The sequence below is a fragment of the Acanthochromis polyacanthus genome, chromosome 18 (genome assembly GCF_021347895.1).
Source record: "Acanthochromis polyacanthus isolate Apoly-LR-REF ecotype Palm Island chromosome 18, KAUST_Apoly_ChrSc, whole genome shotgun sequence".
NCBI classification, from domain to species: domain Eukaryota; kingdom Metazoa; phylum Chordata; class Actinopteri; family Pomacentridae; genus Acanthochromis; species Acanthochromis polyacanthus.
The window spans coordinates 28,457,752-28,476,815 of NC_067130.1; the positions used below are offsets into that span (position 1 = coordinate 28,457,752).

General features: G+C 39.5%; 1 protein-coding gene across 2 annotated transcripts in view; it reads left to right on the forward strand.

Moving 5' to 3' along the window:
* Positions 1–18,747, forward strand: part of stxbp1a (syntaxin binding protein 1a) — a 45,299-nt gene extending 26,552 nt beyond the window's left edge. Inside the window, exons 7-20 of one of the 2 annotated variants that reach the window (XM_022191015.2) lie at positions 2,357–2,505; positions 3,939–4,023; positions 4,255–4,385; positions 4,480–4,587; positions 4,678–4,738; positions 5,140–5,205; positions 5,289–5,369; positions 6,259–6,397; positions 6,936–7,045; positions 8,022–8,123; positions 8,526–8,611; positions 9,989–10,143; positions 11,263–11,420; positions 16,115–18,747. In XM_022191015.2, the coding sequence (XP_022046707.1) occupies positions 2,357–2,505; positions 3,939–4,023; positions 4,255–4,385; positions 4,480–4,587; positions 4,678–4,738; positions 5,140–5,205; positions 5,289–5,369; positions 6,259–6,397; positions 6,936–7,045; positions 8,022–8,123; positions 8,526–8,611; positions 9,989–10,143; positions 11,263–11,372 (1,383 nt within the window). In that variant the 3' untranslated portion in view covers positions 11,373–11,420; positions 16,115–18,747. The remainder of the gene's footprint in view (positions 1–2,356; positions 2,506–3,938; positions 4,024–4,254; positions 4,386–4,479; positions 4,588–4,677; positions 4,739–5,139; positions 5,206–5,288; positions 5,370–6,258; positions 6,398–6,935; positions 7,046–8,021; positions 8,124–8,525; positions 8,612–9,988; positions 10,144–11,262; positions 11,421–16,114) is intronic. The other variant, XM_022191016.2, reaches the window with a different exon arrangement.
* The last annotated feature ends 317 nt before the right edge of the window (positions 18,748–19,064 follow it).

Genomic DNA, 19,064 nt, shown 5'->3' on the forward strand with positions numbered 1-19,064 from the left:
CTGATTTTTCTCAATTTACTGAGAAAAGTTTGCCAAGCCACGCTATACCCATGTTTCTGACGGCACAAGGGTCTAGGGAAGCTCGACAGGGAGGGAGGCGGGCTAAAAGGTTGTCTATCAAATCCCTCTGCAGCAATTGGATAGGTATACAACCAATCAACGCAACGAATAGGCTGACGTAGTTCCGAGAGCACCGGCGGATTGTGGCTAAGTCCCATTAGCTTCCCAACCAGCGGAGCCAACTGGTATATTAAGGATTTGCCATATCCCGTCGGCATAAGTCCCAATACGTCTTTCTTCTCAATGAAACACTTAAGTGCCGTCCTTTGTTTATCTTTCAAGTTGAATTTTAGCTTCAAATCTTTAAGGGCTGTGGTCAAAGCCGAGTCGAAAGAGAACTGTTTATTGTGTGCCGGTTGTTTCTGTCAGAATCGTCGCGCCTCTGTCGTCACTTCGTTACGCCCGCCTTCTGACTCTACACTTCATGGTGATTGGTCCGGCCAGTTTTAGGAGAATCCAACCTCGAGCCTTATGGAGGGTAACTAGACCCACCCTGGCAGAGAATTAAATTCGTTGCCGTGGGTTGTCTAGCGCGGCTAGGCTAGAGAAAAGTAATATTGCAAATTAAATTGACACAATTTAGCTTTAAAAATCTGATGTTTCAACTGCCATTCCAGATAAAACAAATGATAGAACATTAGAAATGTGGTGCCCATAAAGTAAAAAACAATATATTTAAGTGCAATACATTAATGAAATAAAATAAGTAAAGTAAAAATAAGGCTAGAATAGGAATGCAATAAATTATACTGGTAATGGTAGAGAGGTAGTAAAGTAAGAACACACATGATGATGAAATTTGGAACCTTAAATTGGAATATAGCATCTGAAAAATGAAACATTACACATTACATTGACACATTATAAATCAAAATGAATTGCTGTTCATGTTGCTAAAAGTAATATTGTACAAACTACTGAGAAAAGTAATATTGCAAATGAATTAATACTACTTAGCTTTAAGAGTCTTTCAGCTCCCATTCCTGTCCTAAAGCAGAAATAAGATGCAGTAAAACTTTACTGATAAAACTTAATTAATCCCAAAGGAAATTCTTGTGCCAGATAGTGTTCAGAAAAAAATGACATAAGAAATGCAGTGTCTAAAAGTAGAAAGCAAGAATATATAGATACGATATGTAACTAGTAAGCCAAAATAATGCTAGAATAGAACAGTACAACATTGTTCTGGTAATTATAGTGAGGTTGTATTACACACAATAATGAAATGTTGCCGATGAATGCATCCCACTTCCCTTTAATTGTTTGTCAGTGGCTGAGAGTAAAATCCAGGAACAAGGAGATAAAGATGTGGAGATAAAAAAAAAGGCTGAACACGAGCAGCTGGAGATCGATTAAGACAGGTGGGAGGAGGGAGACGCTGCAAAGGACGCCGACAGGAATAGTAACAGCGAGGTTGTTGGCTGTTAGAAGAAATTAAAAAAAATAAAACCACAAGCACACTCTCAGGTGGAGGCTTGGCTCGATGCTGCTGACTCACCGGTCGGTCTGTTTACAGCCAGACTGTTCCAGAAACACTCCCATTTGTCACATAAACATCTCCCTCCTCCCACCTGCCTCCCCACCCTTGATAAATTTCCAAATTCCTGCCTCCATCCTGCATCGCTGCTTCTGCACGTCACCGCTCTGCATCCGTCTTTTTATTTTTTTGTGATTCATCTTTATTTTTCACCTCCTCCAGCCATTTTTTCTTCTTATAACCTCTCTCACCCCTCTGTCTGTCCGTCATTTTACTACATCGCTATCTAAAGATGCTGCTCGGCCCACAATGCTTTGCTCTCCTCCTGTCTGCTACGATTAATTCAGAGTCAGTGGTTTTCTGCTCCGGGCAAAATGCAGCCTCATAGCCCCGCCCCCTCCAGGTTGATGCCCTCGCCCCATTGGACGAGAAAGGATCCACACAGCGAGCCGTAGCCAATAGCAGCGCGGCCAATAGAGGGACCCTTCTGCAGTGGTCATGTGACCGTGGACAGATGGGAGGGAGTGGTAGGGATGCAGGAGAGGAAACATTAGGAACCAAGGAAATGAAAGAGGATGGAAAAGGAGGTGAAACGAGGAAACGACGTGAGAAGAATAATAGAGGAGAGATAAGATTGAACGAGAGGAGACGGAGACATAACAGTGATAAAGAGACAGCACAGAAAATCAATAGTCAGCATGGGATCAGACAAAGTGCTTCACCTGAAATGCAGATGTTTAAACGGCAAGTGTAAGCAAAAAAAAGGTTTTGTTAAAAATCTCCACATAAAGGTTTAAATTCCTGTGGTTTGTTTTGCAGGTGTACTCCTTGGACAATCCAGATGCCTTCCACAGTTTCTACAGCCCTCATAAGACCCAGCTGAAGAACCCGGTGATGGAGAGGCTGGCCGAGCAGCTGGCGACGCTCTGTGCCACCCTGAAAGAGTATCCTGCTGTCAGATACCGAGGGTGAGCAACAGGGGGCGCTGCTGAGGGGCAGTCAGGGGGTCCAAGCTGGTGTCTCAGTTCAAAACACTAAAGAATAAAACTATTTATCATATTCTTTGACCAATTCCAGGTCATTTAATCACATCTGAACTGGCTGCTGGTTAGTCTTCCAGAGATGATGCTACCACCACCATGCTTGATTCCAAACCATCACACACAATGTCTTCTTTTCCAGCTTTTAGTTTTAATCTCAGCTGTCACATTGTCACCCATTATATTGCCGATAAAAGTAATTCACCCACCACAGAAATGTTCCAATTTTTATTGCTTTTCAACATTGACTCATACTCAATTTTATTTAAGAATTAACCAAAAATGCTTTCATGCCCAAGTGAGAACAGATTTTTACCAAGTAATTTCAATTGATAATAAAAAAAACAACTGAACAATTGCATAGAAAAGGTACAAGTAAGGGAGGCCACCAAGACACCTATGAGTCCTCTAAAGGAGTTATGAACTAGTGTTTAACACCATGCTTTACATCATGGTGCTGCTACATGATGCTATACGTCTTTCTCTTTACCAATCTTCCATAAATTTTGCACTTTTGAAGAACAGACAACAGTTGTATGAACAGTCTCGTCCTTTAGCTGAAGCTTGTAACTCCTTCAGAGGAGTCATAGGTGTCATGGTGGCCTCACTAGTCTCTTTCCTGCTCGGTCTCTCAGTTTTTGAGGACAATCTGCTCTAGGGAGATTTACACGTTCCATGTTTCTTCCATTTCTTAATAATGGATTTAGCTGGACTTCATGGAGTATTCAGTGACTTGGAAATGTTCTTATAGCCATCTCCAGTTTTTTTGCTTTTCGCTAATCTTTTTCAGGAGTTGTTTGGACCATTCTTGTACAAGTTTTGAACAAGATAGGCGTCATCATTTTGTCCCTGAAACACAGGCATAACACCACACAAAAAATACACACAGCCTAACAACCATAATGTTGTTCTCCAGTTTTTTAATTTGAACAGAACACGAGTCAAAATAATCTCTGTGTATAATCTGTAACACTAAGTACACATACAGTAGTTTGGAGAATCAGACTCACAGGTTTTTTAACTTTTTTTTTGACAATTACAGCTAAAATATGATGTTTTTTAATTGTTTTCTGGATTTCTGGAAGTCATCTTGTGACCTCACATAGTGCCCAGAACCCCTCTTTAGAAACAACTGCCAAAGCAGATTAAATGAAGACAAACACATTTGTATTTAGGTGTTTAGTGTCTGTTTGTGGGTCAAAATATTTTTTCAGGATTGTCTTTTGTGCTATTTTTTGTCATTGTGTCTTCTTTTTGCTTGAATATTTATGGTATCCACTTCTTTTCTCCTCGTCATTTATCTGCTTTCCTGTCTTTTTATGTATGTTTCTTCTTATAATTCTGTTTTTTTAATCCATCAGAGAGTATAAGGACAATGCCACCCTGGCCCAGCTGGTTCAGGACAAACTGGACGCCTACAAGGCTGATGATCCCACCATGGGAGAGGTGAGCTCTGGAGAATTCATGTTTTATCTCTTCTTTCGTTTGTTTTCACCTTTTGTTTTGTGTCCTCAGCATGTTTTTTTTGTGTGTATTTTAGCTCATTTTGACTACACTGCGTTGTATAGTAGACAGAAATGACGCTGCTAAATGTCACACAGTTGAATTCTACATGCAGACAAATGAAGGATATGTGATTATTTTATAGTTTTTTTATTTAAATTTTTGTCACTGTAGGGTCCAGATAAGGCTCGCTCACAGCTGATCATCCTGGACAGGGCGTTTGACCCGGTGTCACCCGTCCTGCATGAGCTCACCTTCCAGGCCATGGGCTACGACCTGCTGCCCATCGAGAACGACGTGTACAAGTACGAAACGACAATGAGCGTCATGTTCAATCACAAAACTGAGCCTGAAATACATTCAGTTGACTGTAATGCTTGTTCGTGTTTGGTTCTTCAGGTATGAGACCAGCGGCATCGGAGACTCTCGTGAGAAGGAAGTTCTTCTGCACGAGGACGATGACCTGTGGGTGAGCCTGAGACACAAACACATAGCCGAGGTGTCCCAGTGAGTACTTCTCTTTATACTTCACACGTCTTTTCAAACAATACGATGTCCTTTCCGTTACTATTTGCTAATTTTCCATTTTTTCTTTAGGGAAGTGACACGCCAGCTGAAGGACTTTTCTGCCAGCAAGAGGATGAACACTGGAGAGAAGGTAAAGAAGACGATGAAGCAAAGAAGTTGGCTCCGTTAAATCCTCGCTGTATTTATTGCTTCTACGTAGTAGATTAAGTACTTCTAGTCATGTAGGAGCGCAGGAATAAAGAGCCGAATAAGGCGGCACAGGGTGTGTTTTCGGGGAAAAAGATCTGAAATATTACTTTAAGTTTATAATTTAGTGTATTTATACATTTGACCAAATCCATCTTTAAAGTCTTAAGGAAACAGATGCTTTATTTCTTGAGCTGCTTCTGTTTCTAAATGTTGTTTCATCCAACAAAAAGACGCCTTGTTGCTAATACTTTGTCATCGCTTTAATGGCAACTTACATTAATGCTGTCACACTTTTTCTTGGACTTTATTGTGTAATTCAGTGCGTTTCTTTTGGTCCGACAGACCACAATGAGGGATTTGTCCCAGATGCTGAAGAAGATGCCTCAGTACCAGAAGGAGCTCAGCAAGGTTAGTTTTTGTCTGTATGTTGGTATTTTTTCTTCTGTGTGTTTGGGTTTGTATTCTGACATGATGTGTTTTGTGTTTTTCAGTACTCCACTCACCTGCAGCTGGCTGAGGACTGCATGAAGCATTACCAGGGAACGGTGGACAAACTGTGCCGTGTGGAACAGGTGAGAAAACAAACGGTGAAAGAGGGAACAAAAGCAAAGACAGGAAAGGAGATAAGAATATTAAAGAGGAGAGGTTAAAGCTGTCTGCAGTTTTTCCTGCAGTCTAAGGTTCATGCACAGATCTATTAAACAATAATGTCTGAAATCTTCAGTGATTAAAGAGCCCGTCTCACACTTTTCGGGTTTGGTGCTTTGTCTTAAAGGGACAGAAGCAAAAACAGGCATTTTTCAGACGGATGTATGGTAAAAAATACTGTGTTTTTTGAACATCAAAGCATGTAAACATACATTAGTAGACCCAAAAATAAAATTATAAACCTGTAAATGTTCACAATATGGTCTCGTTGACCCTTAGATGCAGAAATGTTGACATCATTTCTTTTAAGTTTTTCAGTTCTGTTTTATAATTTTAAAGAAATTGTAATATTTGCATTACTACCCCAAGCTTTTTATCACTGATGATATTGCACAAGAGGTGATGAAGTGCACAAACCTGGAGGAAAGGAGTAGAAAATGTCAACAAAATGGACGTTGACATTGTTTTGTTGCTGTTCTGTGTAATATTCTTCTTTTTCAGTCCTTAAAATATTCAAAATCTGGTATAAAGTGAAAAATGAACATTTTTTAAACATGAAATTATTCTTGTGTGGGCAAAAATACAATAAAAACAGATAAAATATATACTGTATTATTCTTAACCAAAATGACAAAAGTGATATGAAAATGGTCATTTTTGACCCAGTTATGGATGAGTGTAGGGTCCAATCACTTTTACATCTAAAGGTTAAATATATAGTGCTGTTATAGTCCCTGTAAACTGGTGTATGAGTTTTTTTAAATTAAGGTTTTCTGACCATTTTAAGTGACAAACATGAATTTTCTGTTTTAGGATCTGGCTATGGGCACAGATGCCGAGGGAGAGAAGATCAAAGACCCCATGAGGGCCATCGTGCCGATCCTGCTAGACGCTAACGTCAGCACATACGACAAGATCCGCATCATCCTGCTTTACATTTTCCTCAAGAACGGTAAGAAAAAGACTGTAAACGCCATATTGAAAACAATTCTGGGGCTTCGACAACACTGTGCTGCTGTTTGTTGCTTGTTTTTTGTCCAACCTGTTCTGGTTTACGCTCTATTTACTGTTTGTTGTTGCTTTAGCTGATGTCTTTATAGATTTTAACGCAGACTTGTGAGTATTAGTATCTTTTTACTTCACCTACAACTGTTGAAATGCACAGAAAAAGTCATACTAACCTGATATTTACAGTAAAGTCACTTTTTATTGTCGACCGCTACAACAAATGAAACAATTACTGCAGATTAAACATGTCAGGTGGTCAGCAAGAGTGAAAATTCAGTTTCACAGGACACAAATAATAATGAAATCAGAAGGTTGTTTTTAGGTCAGACAGCTCTGAACAGCTATAATAATCTGCTTTATGTCATGTGAAAGTGCAGAGATATCAAACCCCTTCATCCCAGAACAGACTGAACAATATTAAATGTAAACACGGCAGATATTCATGTACAGTTACGTCATATGACCTGTATGTGTGTGTTCAGGCATCACGGAGGAGAACCTGAACAAGCTGATCCAACACGCTCAGATTCCACCTGAGGACAGTGAGATCATCACCAACATGGCTCACCTGGGCGTCCCCATCATCACAGACGTAAGAGCTTCCATTTCTCACATCTCATTCTCATCTGACACCTCCTTTCAGTTCCTCTAGTTCTTGTTTCTTTCTCTTAATTTATAATATCTGTTCGCTTGTCTTCTCCTTGTTCCATGTAACTACCAATTATGGATAGTTTGCTTTTGATTATGTCCATTTTTAAAATGTATCACAGCTTTTTGAACTGTTTTTATACCCTCAAAGGTAACACTAGTTTTAGTTTATGTTATGGAAATCAGTTTTGCTTAAAAGATGTTTTCTGTCACAGATAAATATTGATGTAGCTGCTTGTTAGCAAAGGTACTACACACATAATTACATGTTAAAGGACATATTTTTTGTCAAGAGAAGTGGTTTTACAACATCCACTAATGCTCCCTACATTTTTGCACAATCTTCTTTGCTGCTTTTACTTCAAATTTCCTCTCTGTGAATAACAAAGGCTTAGCTTAGGTTAGCTTAGCATAGCTTAGCATGTCTTTCTTCATTATTTCTTCAACATTTTCAGTCCATAAAGAGACCAAATTCACTTTTGTCTTTAACAATTTACTTTTTGGGTTGTTGCTTAATCGTGCACATCATCTGTCTTCATCATCATAATAATAATAAATGTTATTTACATAGCACATGTCAAAATACATGCTACAAACTGCTTCACATCGTTATCAAATGAATCTTCAATTTTAAAAGACAGGAATAGAAAACGATCATAAACGGTTATCTGCATTTCTGAATTTTCCAATAATCGGCTTTGGTATCGGTCTGGAAACGCCCATATCAGTCGATCCCTACTTTGCAGGGAAATTTTTGTTGAGAAAATCCAGATGTTTCAGGTCTTTGAGTAGCCAGACATCCAGCAGAACAGTTTGTGTTTTGTTTACTGAGGACTGAATCCTGACGTATGAACACAAGAGACACACGGATGATTCATTTCTACACGTTTTATTTCCGTATCTCTCCTTTCCGTCACCAGTCGACCCTCCGCAGAGGGAAGAAGCTGGACAGGAAGGAGCGTGTGAGCGAGCAAACCTACCAGCTATCCCGCTGGACACCACTGGTCAAGGACATCATGGAGGTCTGTTTGTAGTTTTTATTCTATTAATGGTTTAAAGTGTTGTTTTAAGGGCTAAAGGAAGCTTTTTTTTTTTTAAACCTGTTGCCATGTTGGAGGTTCAGTTTCAATAACATCTCTGTTATTTTTTTCCCTCAAACTGATTTATGAGGCAGTTATTTATTTTATTGTTGACATAAACCGACAGCAGCCAAAGAGTCAAACATTTCCATCCTGGTTGTCATCGACTATATTTAGCTCCTTATTTGTGCAAAGCTAATTCTCCAATGGACCTCCACATGTGGTTGCTAAGAGATGTGATACAACTGTGAAGCCCCTATTCAAATGACTGTATATATATGTATAAATATATGTGTGTGTGAGAGGCAGATAATATCACTGTTTGTTTTCTAAATTCTCCTGCAGGATGCTATCGACGATAAGCTGGACACTAAGCACTACCCCTACATCTCCACCCGCTCCTCTGCCTCCTTCAGCACCACTGCAGTCAGGTACTAACGCACTTCAACATGCACTCAAACGCCATTGGGAAATTTAAAAAAAAAACAACTTTCTGCCCAACAAGCTCAGTGCGGTCTCATCTTCTTTCACTGTTCACCAAACTTTCTTGTGCGCTGACAGTTCATCCTGTGAATCTTCTTCGCAGCTGGAAAACAGACTTCATTTGTATTTATTTGATCTCCATTAGCTGCAACAAGTACAGCTACTCTTCCTGGAGTCACAACATACAACATGCTCATTACAGAACATTTTACACCCATTTTACAACAACCAAGTGACTTTCAAATTCAAATTAAAGTGAGCTATCCTCATCCTCTGCTCTGGCACGGATTATTACCGTCACACATGTAGCTTTGAAAATAAATCTTCTACAAGACACAGAGCTGTAGCTCCGTTTCAGTGTGAGCTCTAATGTTTCTCTGTGTGACTGTGTCTGACTTCCTCTAATAAAATCCTCCTGTTCACTGCCAGCTGCAGCCACAGATATATATCTATCTGTCTATCGATTCATATCTACGTCCTGTCTACCGATTCATATCTGTGGTCCTATCTACTGATTCATATCTATACTCACTAGTCTGGTCCGATGCAGTCTCGATAATGATGTTTCATGAGTACGTCAGAATCAAGTACGGACAGTTACGTACTGAGAAACGGCCCCAGTTTTCTTACCGCAAAGGTCCAAAGCTGGTCGTCTTCTCCTCCAACATCAAGAAACGTCAAGAAACGTCTTCAAAGCGTCTTCAAATCCAAACGAAATACTTTTTTTTTTTTATATATCCCTGCTGCTTAATGGGAGAACTGAGCTGCAGGTTGTCCTGTCAGTATTTTGAATCGTGGTCTGAATGGTGTCAGGGTGGAGCTTACTGGTCAGTCTGGTACGATATTTAGTTTGGATTATATTCATAGTTGAGAAAACTGCCTCATAGCTGTATGTTTAGCTGAACATAATCAGCATGTGCAGGGCTACTTTCTTCTCGGTGTTGCGTTACTTGTCTTCCTATCTACTCTGTCCTCTTGTCTGTCCTTTGCCTCTAAACTGTTTTCTGAACGCTGAGCTTGCTTAGCGGCTAAAATGCAGAGATTTCATTGGCTGAGTAGCGTCACGTGGGATGCCTGAATTCATATGTAATTGGTCTGTGTGTTTCCTGAGCTGATAACCAACGACGTAAACACTGGAAAAGCCGCGCTGGGATAATAGAAGCGACTCGACTAAAATGTCATTACAATTTACTGATTACAGGTCCGGGGGAACCTGTTGACTAGCTCCACTAGACACCGGCCCACCGGGACAGTGCCCGGTATGCCGGATGACGATGAAAGATAACAGAAAAAACATACTGTAACAACATCTTTTTTCCCTGTAGTGCTCGGTACGGACACTGGCACAAGAGTAAGACTCCTGGAGAATACCGCACCGGGCCTCGCGTCATGGTCTTCATCATCGGCGGCGTCTCCTTCAGTGAGATGCGCTGTGCCTACGAAGTCACACAGGCCAATGGGAAGTGGGAAGCCATCATCGGTGAGTAGTGCTGCAGGGGGGCGCCGCTGAGCGCAGGATGACGGGAAATAAAAGCAGAAAGAACGAACGAAGAACCGCTCAACGTCTAGGCTCGATGTTTGCTCAAAGACGCACCAACTACGACCTTAAAAACAGAGCTGGAGTGTTTCTGAGTTGACATAAGATAGAAAATTTGAAGCATTTGGAGAAGATTTGAAGTCTAGTTTCAGTTTTTTTGAAGCTTTTGAACTGGGATGCAGCTATAAAGTAAAGATGGAGGGACAAAACTGAAGAAAGTGATGGAGGTAGAAGTGCAAACTCAGTGTAGAAATAGACAAATGAAGCTTGTTATTATATATTAAAACCTATATTAGAATAATATGTTTTCCAGTGATGTTTTAGAAGTTTTTAAGCACTACTTTTTGGAATTAATTCAAAAGATTGTTCAGTTTTTTTGGACAATAAATATAGAAAACACTGCCAAAAACACAGTCACCATCATGAAATTACAATTTTTTCAACCAATACGTGATAAAAAATGTGTTATTTCTGCACTGTATACAACTAAATAAACTTTCTCTCTTTCTCCTTTTACACACAAACTGACATTTCAGGAATTCTGGGTCGAGTTTTGCATATATATATAGCTCAATTTAGCATTGTGTATCCTCCAGGATGCACCACAGTCCCACTGCAGCACTTTACTCTGAACGGTTCCAGATAGCGTTACAACCTGCCTACCGTATGCTATGTGTTCTGTTAAAATAGCCCTTTATGTTATGCCCCCCGTGTACTGTTTATTTGTTAAAGCTTCGCCAGCCAGTCTGTGTTTTAAATGGGAAAGTGTCTTTTTTCTGTTGTTGCTCTGCTTCAGCTGTTGTCTTTTAAAAAACAACTGTTGTCTTTAAATTTGCAGCCACGCCATGTCTTTTTCTGTCTGTGCGTCTTTCCCCCCCTGTGTTTGTGCAACACAGCGAGTTTGTGTGCGAGTGTGTGTCTCTGTTTGTGTGTGTGACTGGTTGCTTGATCCTGACCCTTCTTTTTGTGTGTTTTTTTGGTTTGGTTTCGTTCTGGAGAGAGAGTGGGGTTAGGGGCATGTGCTGTGAGACGAGTGGTGAAGCCACTTCTGTTCCTCCACAGGTTCCACCCACATGCTCACCCCCACCAAATTCTTATCGGACCTGCAGCACCCCGACTTCCGAGAGTCCACTAGGGTGTCCTTTGAGGACGCTGACCCCTCAGCCGAGTGAGGCAGAGACAGATTGGGAGGGAGGGAGAGAGAAATCACAGAGAAAAAAGTAAAGGCAGCCGCACAAAGAAGCCCTTTCTGAACCTTCACAGCACAAGGGCTTCCTCCTTGTTCGTTCTTTGAACTCTCAGTACTGTTTTTTATGTAACTCCACCCTCCTGCTACCCCGTGTCCCTCAGGGATGGACACCCCCGACCTTTCCTCACTGCATGGACCGATCCACCCCCCTGTATGACATTTACCAAAACAGGAATCCTGCTGTTGCATCAGGCCAAAACCAAACCTCCAAACTTCATCCCAGGCGTGTTATCGACAAGTTTAGAGCTCATCTGGACTGTCGACTGACAAAACAAGAGCATGAAAAGTGAGATGCCTCATGTAGAAACAATATTTAACCAAATTATGTTGTACGAACGTCTACAAATCCAGTCCTGGTGTCCATGCCTGAGGAGGTCGTGACCCCATCCCTGCTGCCTCCTCCCATCATCTCCGCTGGGTGGATTAAATCGTCCCTTGATGGCCACCCGAAAAAGGCCCTTTGAGCCTGTTTTTAACACCAGATTTAATCTACCCCGACATCTTTATCAGTTTTTTACTGTCTGATTATTTTTCCAGTTAGCCCTTTGCAGCGAGAATCACCTTGGTTTCTTTTCAGGGCAGGCCCTTGAGTTGATGTTGGATTTCAAAGAAGCATTTTCTCCGTTTTTGTCCTTGTGCGTTTTATTTTTCTGTTTATTTTTTGACTCCCAGTCCTTTGACTTTGTCCACTCAGCCCACCATCACATGCTCACATGGCTCATGGCTCGTCTGCAGAGGGGGGCTGGATCGTCTTAAATGTCTTTCAGGGTGCTGACACACAGGGCAACTCTGGGGCGGAAACGTAGATGGTCAAGAACAATAACGATTTCACTTCAGTCACCCAAACCTTTGCCCTCTGTATCACTGCCTCCATGACGCCTCTTTGCCGACACAGTCTGAGAATGTAGCATTGATCCACCTGATATGCTTTAGCAACCTAATGAAAAATAATGATGCCACACATGCCAAACTAATCCCTCCTCCTTTAGTGTAGACTCTTCATTTCTTACAAAAATCATCCTTTATCCCAGCGCACTATTTGTTTTCTTGATCCAGGAGCGCATAAACTATTCAAAAGATACAGATCATACTTTCAAAATACTTCTTATAGGATTTGAGTGCATACTCGGCCAAAGCTAACCATGCTTAGCACCTGAATCTGGATTTACATCAAAATATTAACAACAATCGATAAATTAGTCACTCAGTTATCCATAGTTCCTCGGAAATCTTTGCTGTTGGTGAAATGTTTGCTAGTTTGCTCAAATTTGATCTGTGTGGGCAACCAAGAAGCGCATTCAAGAGTTGGAACTAGCATCAGGAATTTGGGAACTTTTAGTCAATTTTTGGATAAATCTGAGTGGAGATTTGTTTTGACCCAAGGGTTAAAATGAAAAGTTCAAGAAACTGCACTGGAATTTACATCAAAATATTAACAGTACTCAATAAATTAGTGACTCAGTTACGGTGACTGTTGATGAAATGTTTGCTAGACTGCTCAAATTTGATCTGCATGGACAACAAAAAACACATTGAAGAGTTAGAACCAGCATCAAGAATTTGGGAACTTTGGCATAAGTACATTTTTGGAAACATTTGAGTGGCTTCTCATAAATAGAATTTGATAAAAGAGATAAAATAGAAACCAAGGTTTTCTTTTATGTCTTGTTCAAAAAACTACTAGTGAGTTTAAAGAAACTGCATCTGAATCCAGACTTACATCAAAATATTAACACTAAATGATACATTAGTGACTAAGTTATGCAGAGTTCCTCGAAAATCTTTGCTGTTGATGAAATGTTTCCAAGATTGCTCAAATCTGATATATGTGGGCAATCAAGAAGCACATTTGAAAGTTAGAAACAGCATCTGGAATTTGGAAACTTTGGCAAAAGTACTTTTTTGAAGACATCTGAGTGGCTTCTCATAGATAGAATTTGATAAAAGAAACTGCATCTGAATGCAGATTTACATCAAAATATTGACAGTAACCGATAAATTAGTGACTCAGTTATGCAAATTTCCCCAAAAATCTTTACTGCCACCTGTTGGTAAAATTTGATATGTGTTATTCGGTTGAATAATGCATTTCAGAGTTAGGGCAACTTTTGGAGGCAGCACAAGTCAAAATGGCTGTCTATAGGTAGAAATCAATGAAAATTTGGTTTTACTTGCATTATGAAAGGAAGACATGGGGTTTCTTTGATTTCTGGATTGAGAAACTATTTATGAGTTCGTAGAAACGCACCAAAAACTGGTTCATCCTTCTTTAACTGGCTGAAATCCGCAAAATGACATTGAAATCTAACAAATATATGGAGCAGTATAAAATATAGTAATAAGTATGAATGCCAATTACTGTGTATCTACTTGTTGATTTTGTGTTTTATTAGCAACGTAATTTCACATTTAGTATATTAGGATTTAAAGCCGGACCTTCACCCACTAAAGACTGAACACGGTAGTTCTGGGCATCCGTCTCATTCATGACTAATCTGCTAAAGCAATATCGTTTCCAAACCAACTCTCGATGGTTTCCTCAGTAAGCAGCTCTCACCATGAGCAGTATAACTACATACTGCCACATTCAACACTTCCTGAGCAAAATGGCCATCACCTACTAAAACAAACTCTTTGTTTTTGCAATGCTGTTTTGGTCTGAACCTGGTCACACGTAGTGGTTTCGTGGTGTTGTAGCTCAACATCACTGTGTTGTGTTTCTGGGGCTGAAAAAAGCCCAACGAAGCTGTGTGTTTGGGGAACAGCAGAGAAGCAGGCGAGACCAGTCCGACACACTAAACCCCCCCGAACTCACGACACTCACGACCCTCCACATCACCATAATTACACAACTCGAGGTGGGCTTGCCTCTTTCTCTTCTGTTTTAACCTCCAACTACCTCCTCTTCCTGTTGTGGCACCTCACGGGATCAGGTTTAGTTGTAACTTAAGGTAAAAATCAAGCCAAACAGGAAGAAACACGCAGCTTTGCACCAGAAACAAACCAAAAAGTAGCTAAAAAAACCTGTTGATGATGTTGATGAACAGGTGTGAGGAGTAAATCAAATCATCTGTTTGCCTCCTTTACAATCAGGAATTAGGATGGCAGTAAACCCATCAGGAAATCTGGTAAGGTAGTGACAAACCAATCTGGCAAAGTTTTTGCTTTACTCCAGTCCAGCACCTTTCAAGTTTTATAATGTTGAAAATGTGTCTTCAGCTGTTTCAAAAGTTCATCTTCGTGTCATTAGGGTCCCTCATATTTACATAAGACTATAAACTCTGGTTCTAGATGTCATGACACATAGAGAAGATCTGCTTGTGTCTTTTTTTGCAGTGCTTTGTAGCTTTTAGAGCAGCATGTCTGTTAATTAAAGGCAGTTGTGCACCTTTTGATTGGCTGTTCTGCGTGTTCAGGTGTGGTGTTGCAGGGTTTCTAACGTAGTCACAAGAGTTGTGTGTCGTCATCTCTGATCTGTGTGCTTCCATGATGTTCAGTCGACTTAACACAGCTTAATATCTTGGTGTCAAACTGTATGTTTGTGTAAATTTTAAGTTTAAATGATTAAATAAAGAATCAAACCTTTGACTGGATATAATAGATGGATGTAGCCACTGTGACGCCACCTATTGGTTTGTGGATGAGTTTTGAAATTTCAACCAGACTTAGTCTCACATAACCAGACCATTCTTTAGTACTTTGTAGAATGGCCTGACTGCACCTCATTAATATTCTGCTATAGGGGTAAAAAAAAAAAAAAAAAAAAAGGAGCTCTGACATGTTTGTACTTCTTCAATTACAGTTGTATTTGACATGGCTAAATACAAATGCACTGACAGTGTTAACTCAAAATAGTGACAGGGGAATTGTTTTTTTTTGCATGCAACTAATCATTAAAATGGATAATTCACCAAAAACAAAACAAAACTAGCACTTCATTGCACAATCCAAATCTTTGGCAAAACTTGGACATTTTTTGTATGATAGGTTGCTGCCAGGAAATTGTTGTTGTTGCTTCCTGTCGTGAAAAGGATTTAGAAAATGATGAGATGTAGATAGTAGAAGGAGTCGAGACAATCTGACTTAGGGAGTCGCCCCCTACTGACTGTTACAAGGAATGCAGGTTTGAAACAATTCTGCTTGGATTGACTGATCATACTAAGAGGCTACGTCCATCTTTTATTTACAGTCTAAGAGTAAGACTTCCAATTTGAAATGAAGTTAATACCGCCACAATTTGTTTTCCATTCTGCTAAAGTAGTGCAAGATCTAAAGTATCAGAATCTGCAGTATTACTAGTAACTAAGTCAGATAAATAAGGTGATATATTGTTTAGCTTGAATTGTTTTTTAAGATTTATGTAAAGTCTTTAAAAATGGACACACTCAAAGCAATTAACCTCAACCACATTAAAACCTCCCACTCAGTTTTTTTTAAACTCTTTGACACGTGATCCATTTTAACCTGCTGACTAACTGGTGATGATGTCATAGCTTTGGGTTTGCTCTGTGTTTCTAACTTTACTTTCATTATGTACCATCTAAAAGAGGCATCCATAACAAGAGCTGAAAACACATTTTTAGAAGCTGTTTGTTCCCAGTCGTTCAGATCTGATGCTCTTTTTGTGTGGTTGTGTGTGTCTTTTTTTTGTGTGCGTGTCTCCAGGATCGACCCACATCTTCACCCCCACCAGCCTGCTGGAGCAGCTCAAGGCCATGAACAAACCAGACGAGGAAGTGACAAGTTAAAATCCTCCAATCACATCTCTCTCCTCTTAAACCTCGACTCCCCCGTCTTACCTCCACATCATCCCCCCACGACCAAATCCTACCCATTAATTGTGTATGCATCTTGCTTGAGAAGAAAAAAAAAAGACATCTTAGATGATTAAAAAAACATATATGTTATATCAAAGAATAAAACTGTTGCAAGTATTCTCATGTTTTACAATGGATGCAACTATTTAAAAAGGTTTAAATATCAGAACAGAAGGCCATTTGAAACGGAAAAGTACCAAAATGTAATATTGTATGCTATAAAAACCTGCTAGAATGTGTAAAAGGTAGACATTTTGTTTATTCCTTTGGGTTCCTTCCTCTGTGTGAGTTTTATTAGAAGCGGGTGGAGGAGGGATGTGCAGTCTGAGAGGCTCATATTGTAAAATATATCCGTCAACATGCAATATATGTGTATAAAGAATTTCTTCAGAGAGGAGTCCTCCCCCGCGCCCTCACCCTGTTTGAGATGTTCGTATTCAGTAGCATGCTTGGACTTGTGTGGACTGTTACTGTGTTTGTACCCAGTGTGGATGTTCTGAGAGGCACAGAGTTAGCATTTAGCTGTTTTCTATGACGTTGCGGCCGAATAACTCCACCAAAAGCTTAATTTTTGAGTATCAAACCTGATAAAAACATGCTACCAGTTTATTAGATCTACACAGCTTTGTTTGGTGTGCACAACTCTGTATATTTTATAGAATTACGAATCTGAAAGCTTTGTTTTGAGTGAGTAATACAGAATTACGCACCCCGAACATGTCTGCATAATTCTGTATAATGTATCGATTCTGCCCCCTGGTGGTCAGAGCAAAGAAGTGCACATATGCACATTGTTACAAGGCGTATAAACAACTGCACATTTACTGAGGCTAAGCAGCCAGCATGTGTTAAACTAGCTAAACTGGTGTCTTTTTAGTTATACATACACACTATTGGACTGTCAACATAGCCAAGAAGCTAAAGAGGCACTAAGCTAATTCATATTTCCAACTTTCTGGCTGGTCATCTTCTGGTTTTTCTGAAATCCACTGTGAAAGTTGCCAACTTGTCAATATGCTGGAAGCAAATTCGAGACCTGAACAACATGATTGGCAAGGTTCCCGTAGAACTCTATGGACTGAAAAAATGTTTGGTTATTTTCAAAAAGTGTTTTTCCCAGCAGGTTTTACCTCCTTTTAGTGTCCCTTTTTGGCGGTTTAGAGAGCAGATGGTTGGTTTTTTTGGTGGGAAAGGCAGAAAAGGCGGGAAATCACGTCATAGATTTCTCTTCAGCTTTCTTGCTATACCCTCACAAAATGGTGCAATGTAATTTTAAATGCATTATACTGTAAATTTGGTGGTGGGTACTGCTGTCAAGACACTTTTTGAATGATTTTATTTTTATTTGTGCAGGTTTGTAACATTTTTTTTTTGTGTTTCATGTGTCGTTTGCTGTCAGCTAACTAAGCTAGCGTTACAAAAGGTTGCTGTTTTGAAAACACTGATTACAAAACGGCAACAGAAAGTGAATATCAGACGTTCTGTGGATTTTTTGATAGTTTTTTGCCCATTCAGCCAACGTGATTTACCGTTAGCTGCTTCCCTCTGTGAACTCTGTAATGTACGTCTACGGTTTGCGAGCGTTTGATACTCAAAACAAGTTTTCAGTGTAGTTTCAATTGCTTGGCTTAGCAGAAAAGAGAACGCGCTCTGTAAAAAAGCCAGAATCATCCCTCCTCCGGCTGCCGAGACTCAAGTATTTCCTTGCCACAACCTTTTTTCCTTTTCTCCAGAGAGACTTCTTCACGTTTTAATGTCGAAAAGGCCGTTGCTTGCTGATATTTAATGAATAATCATAAAAGGGCCAGTTGTATTTCAGTATTGTATCCTGTCAGATTAAGTCTTATCATTGGTTAGTAATGATGTTTAATTGGGCCATGCACTCAGTAGTGTCGTGTATCTGCCATATGTTGCTGTTTTAGCGTCTCACTGTTGACTGGTGATTTTTCTGACTGTGAAGTAGTGATAACTTTTTCCTTTTAAAAATGCCAATGTGAAGCCACCGTGTTTGTGACGTTTTAGCTGTAGCTGTTAGTGGTCAAAACTGGGAAAAAGAACTAATATCTATATTTTCTTTGTCTGTTTCCTCCTCTAGTGCAATGTAAAACCCATCCAATGGTGAATGGCTTTGCAAGAAAAAAAAGAAACTTTAACCCTCGCCACTTTATTTTCCTCTTTCCCTTTGCCTCTTTCCTGGCCAAACGAGTTGTATATTGCACTATAACGCATTTTCTGTGATGCAAACGCTTGAGTTTGTGTTTATTTTTATTTCTGTTATAATTTGCTGTTGTATAGGGTTTACTCTGTCGAAGCAATTGATTTATATTAAAATTATTTATCAGAGAAAATAATATTGAAACATTAGTCTGTCCTCAAACTGTTTAACTTATTGGGATTGTATGTTTGCGAGTGTTGAAGCACAAACAATACTTCCATGTGTACCTAATATTAAGGCTGTCTAATAAATTGGCTTCCATTATATGAGTGACTCTACTCTTTCTTTTACAGTTTCTACAAAGCATTTTAGTCAGAAAATTAGTATTTTATATAATATTGTAAGTTTTTAACAGTATTTAAATAAGTATGAAATATCAATATAATGTTATTATAACTTAGATATTTAATCATATATAATTCTTCAGAAATGTCACAAAACATGAAAATGTGGTTTCCATGGACATCATTGTCTTATTCGATCAAAAATGTTTTGTGGCTGTTTTCCTGTCATGACTATGACGTTTTTTTATGCTTTTTCAAAACATTTTTATGAAACTTTTAACAATGCATACTAAAGTATA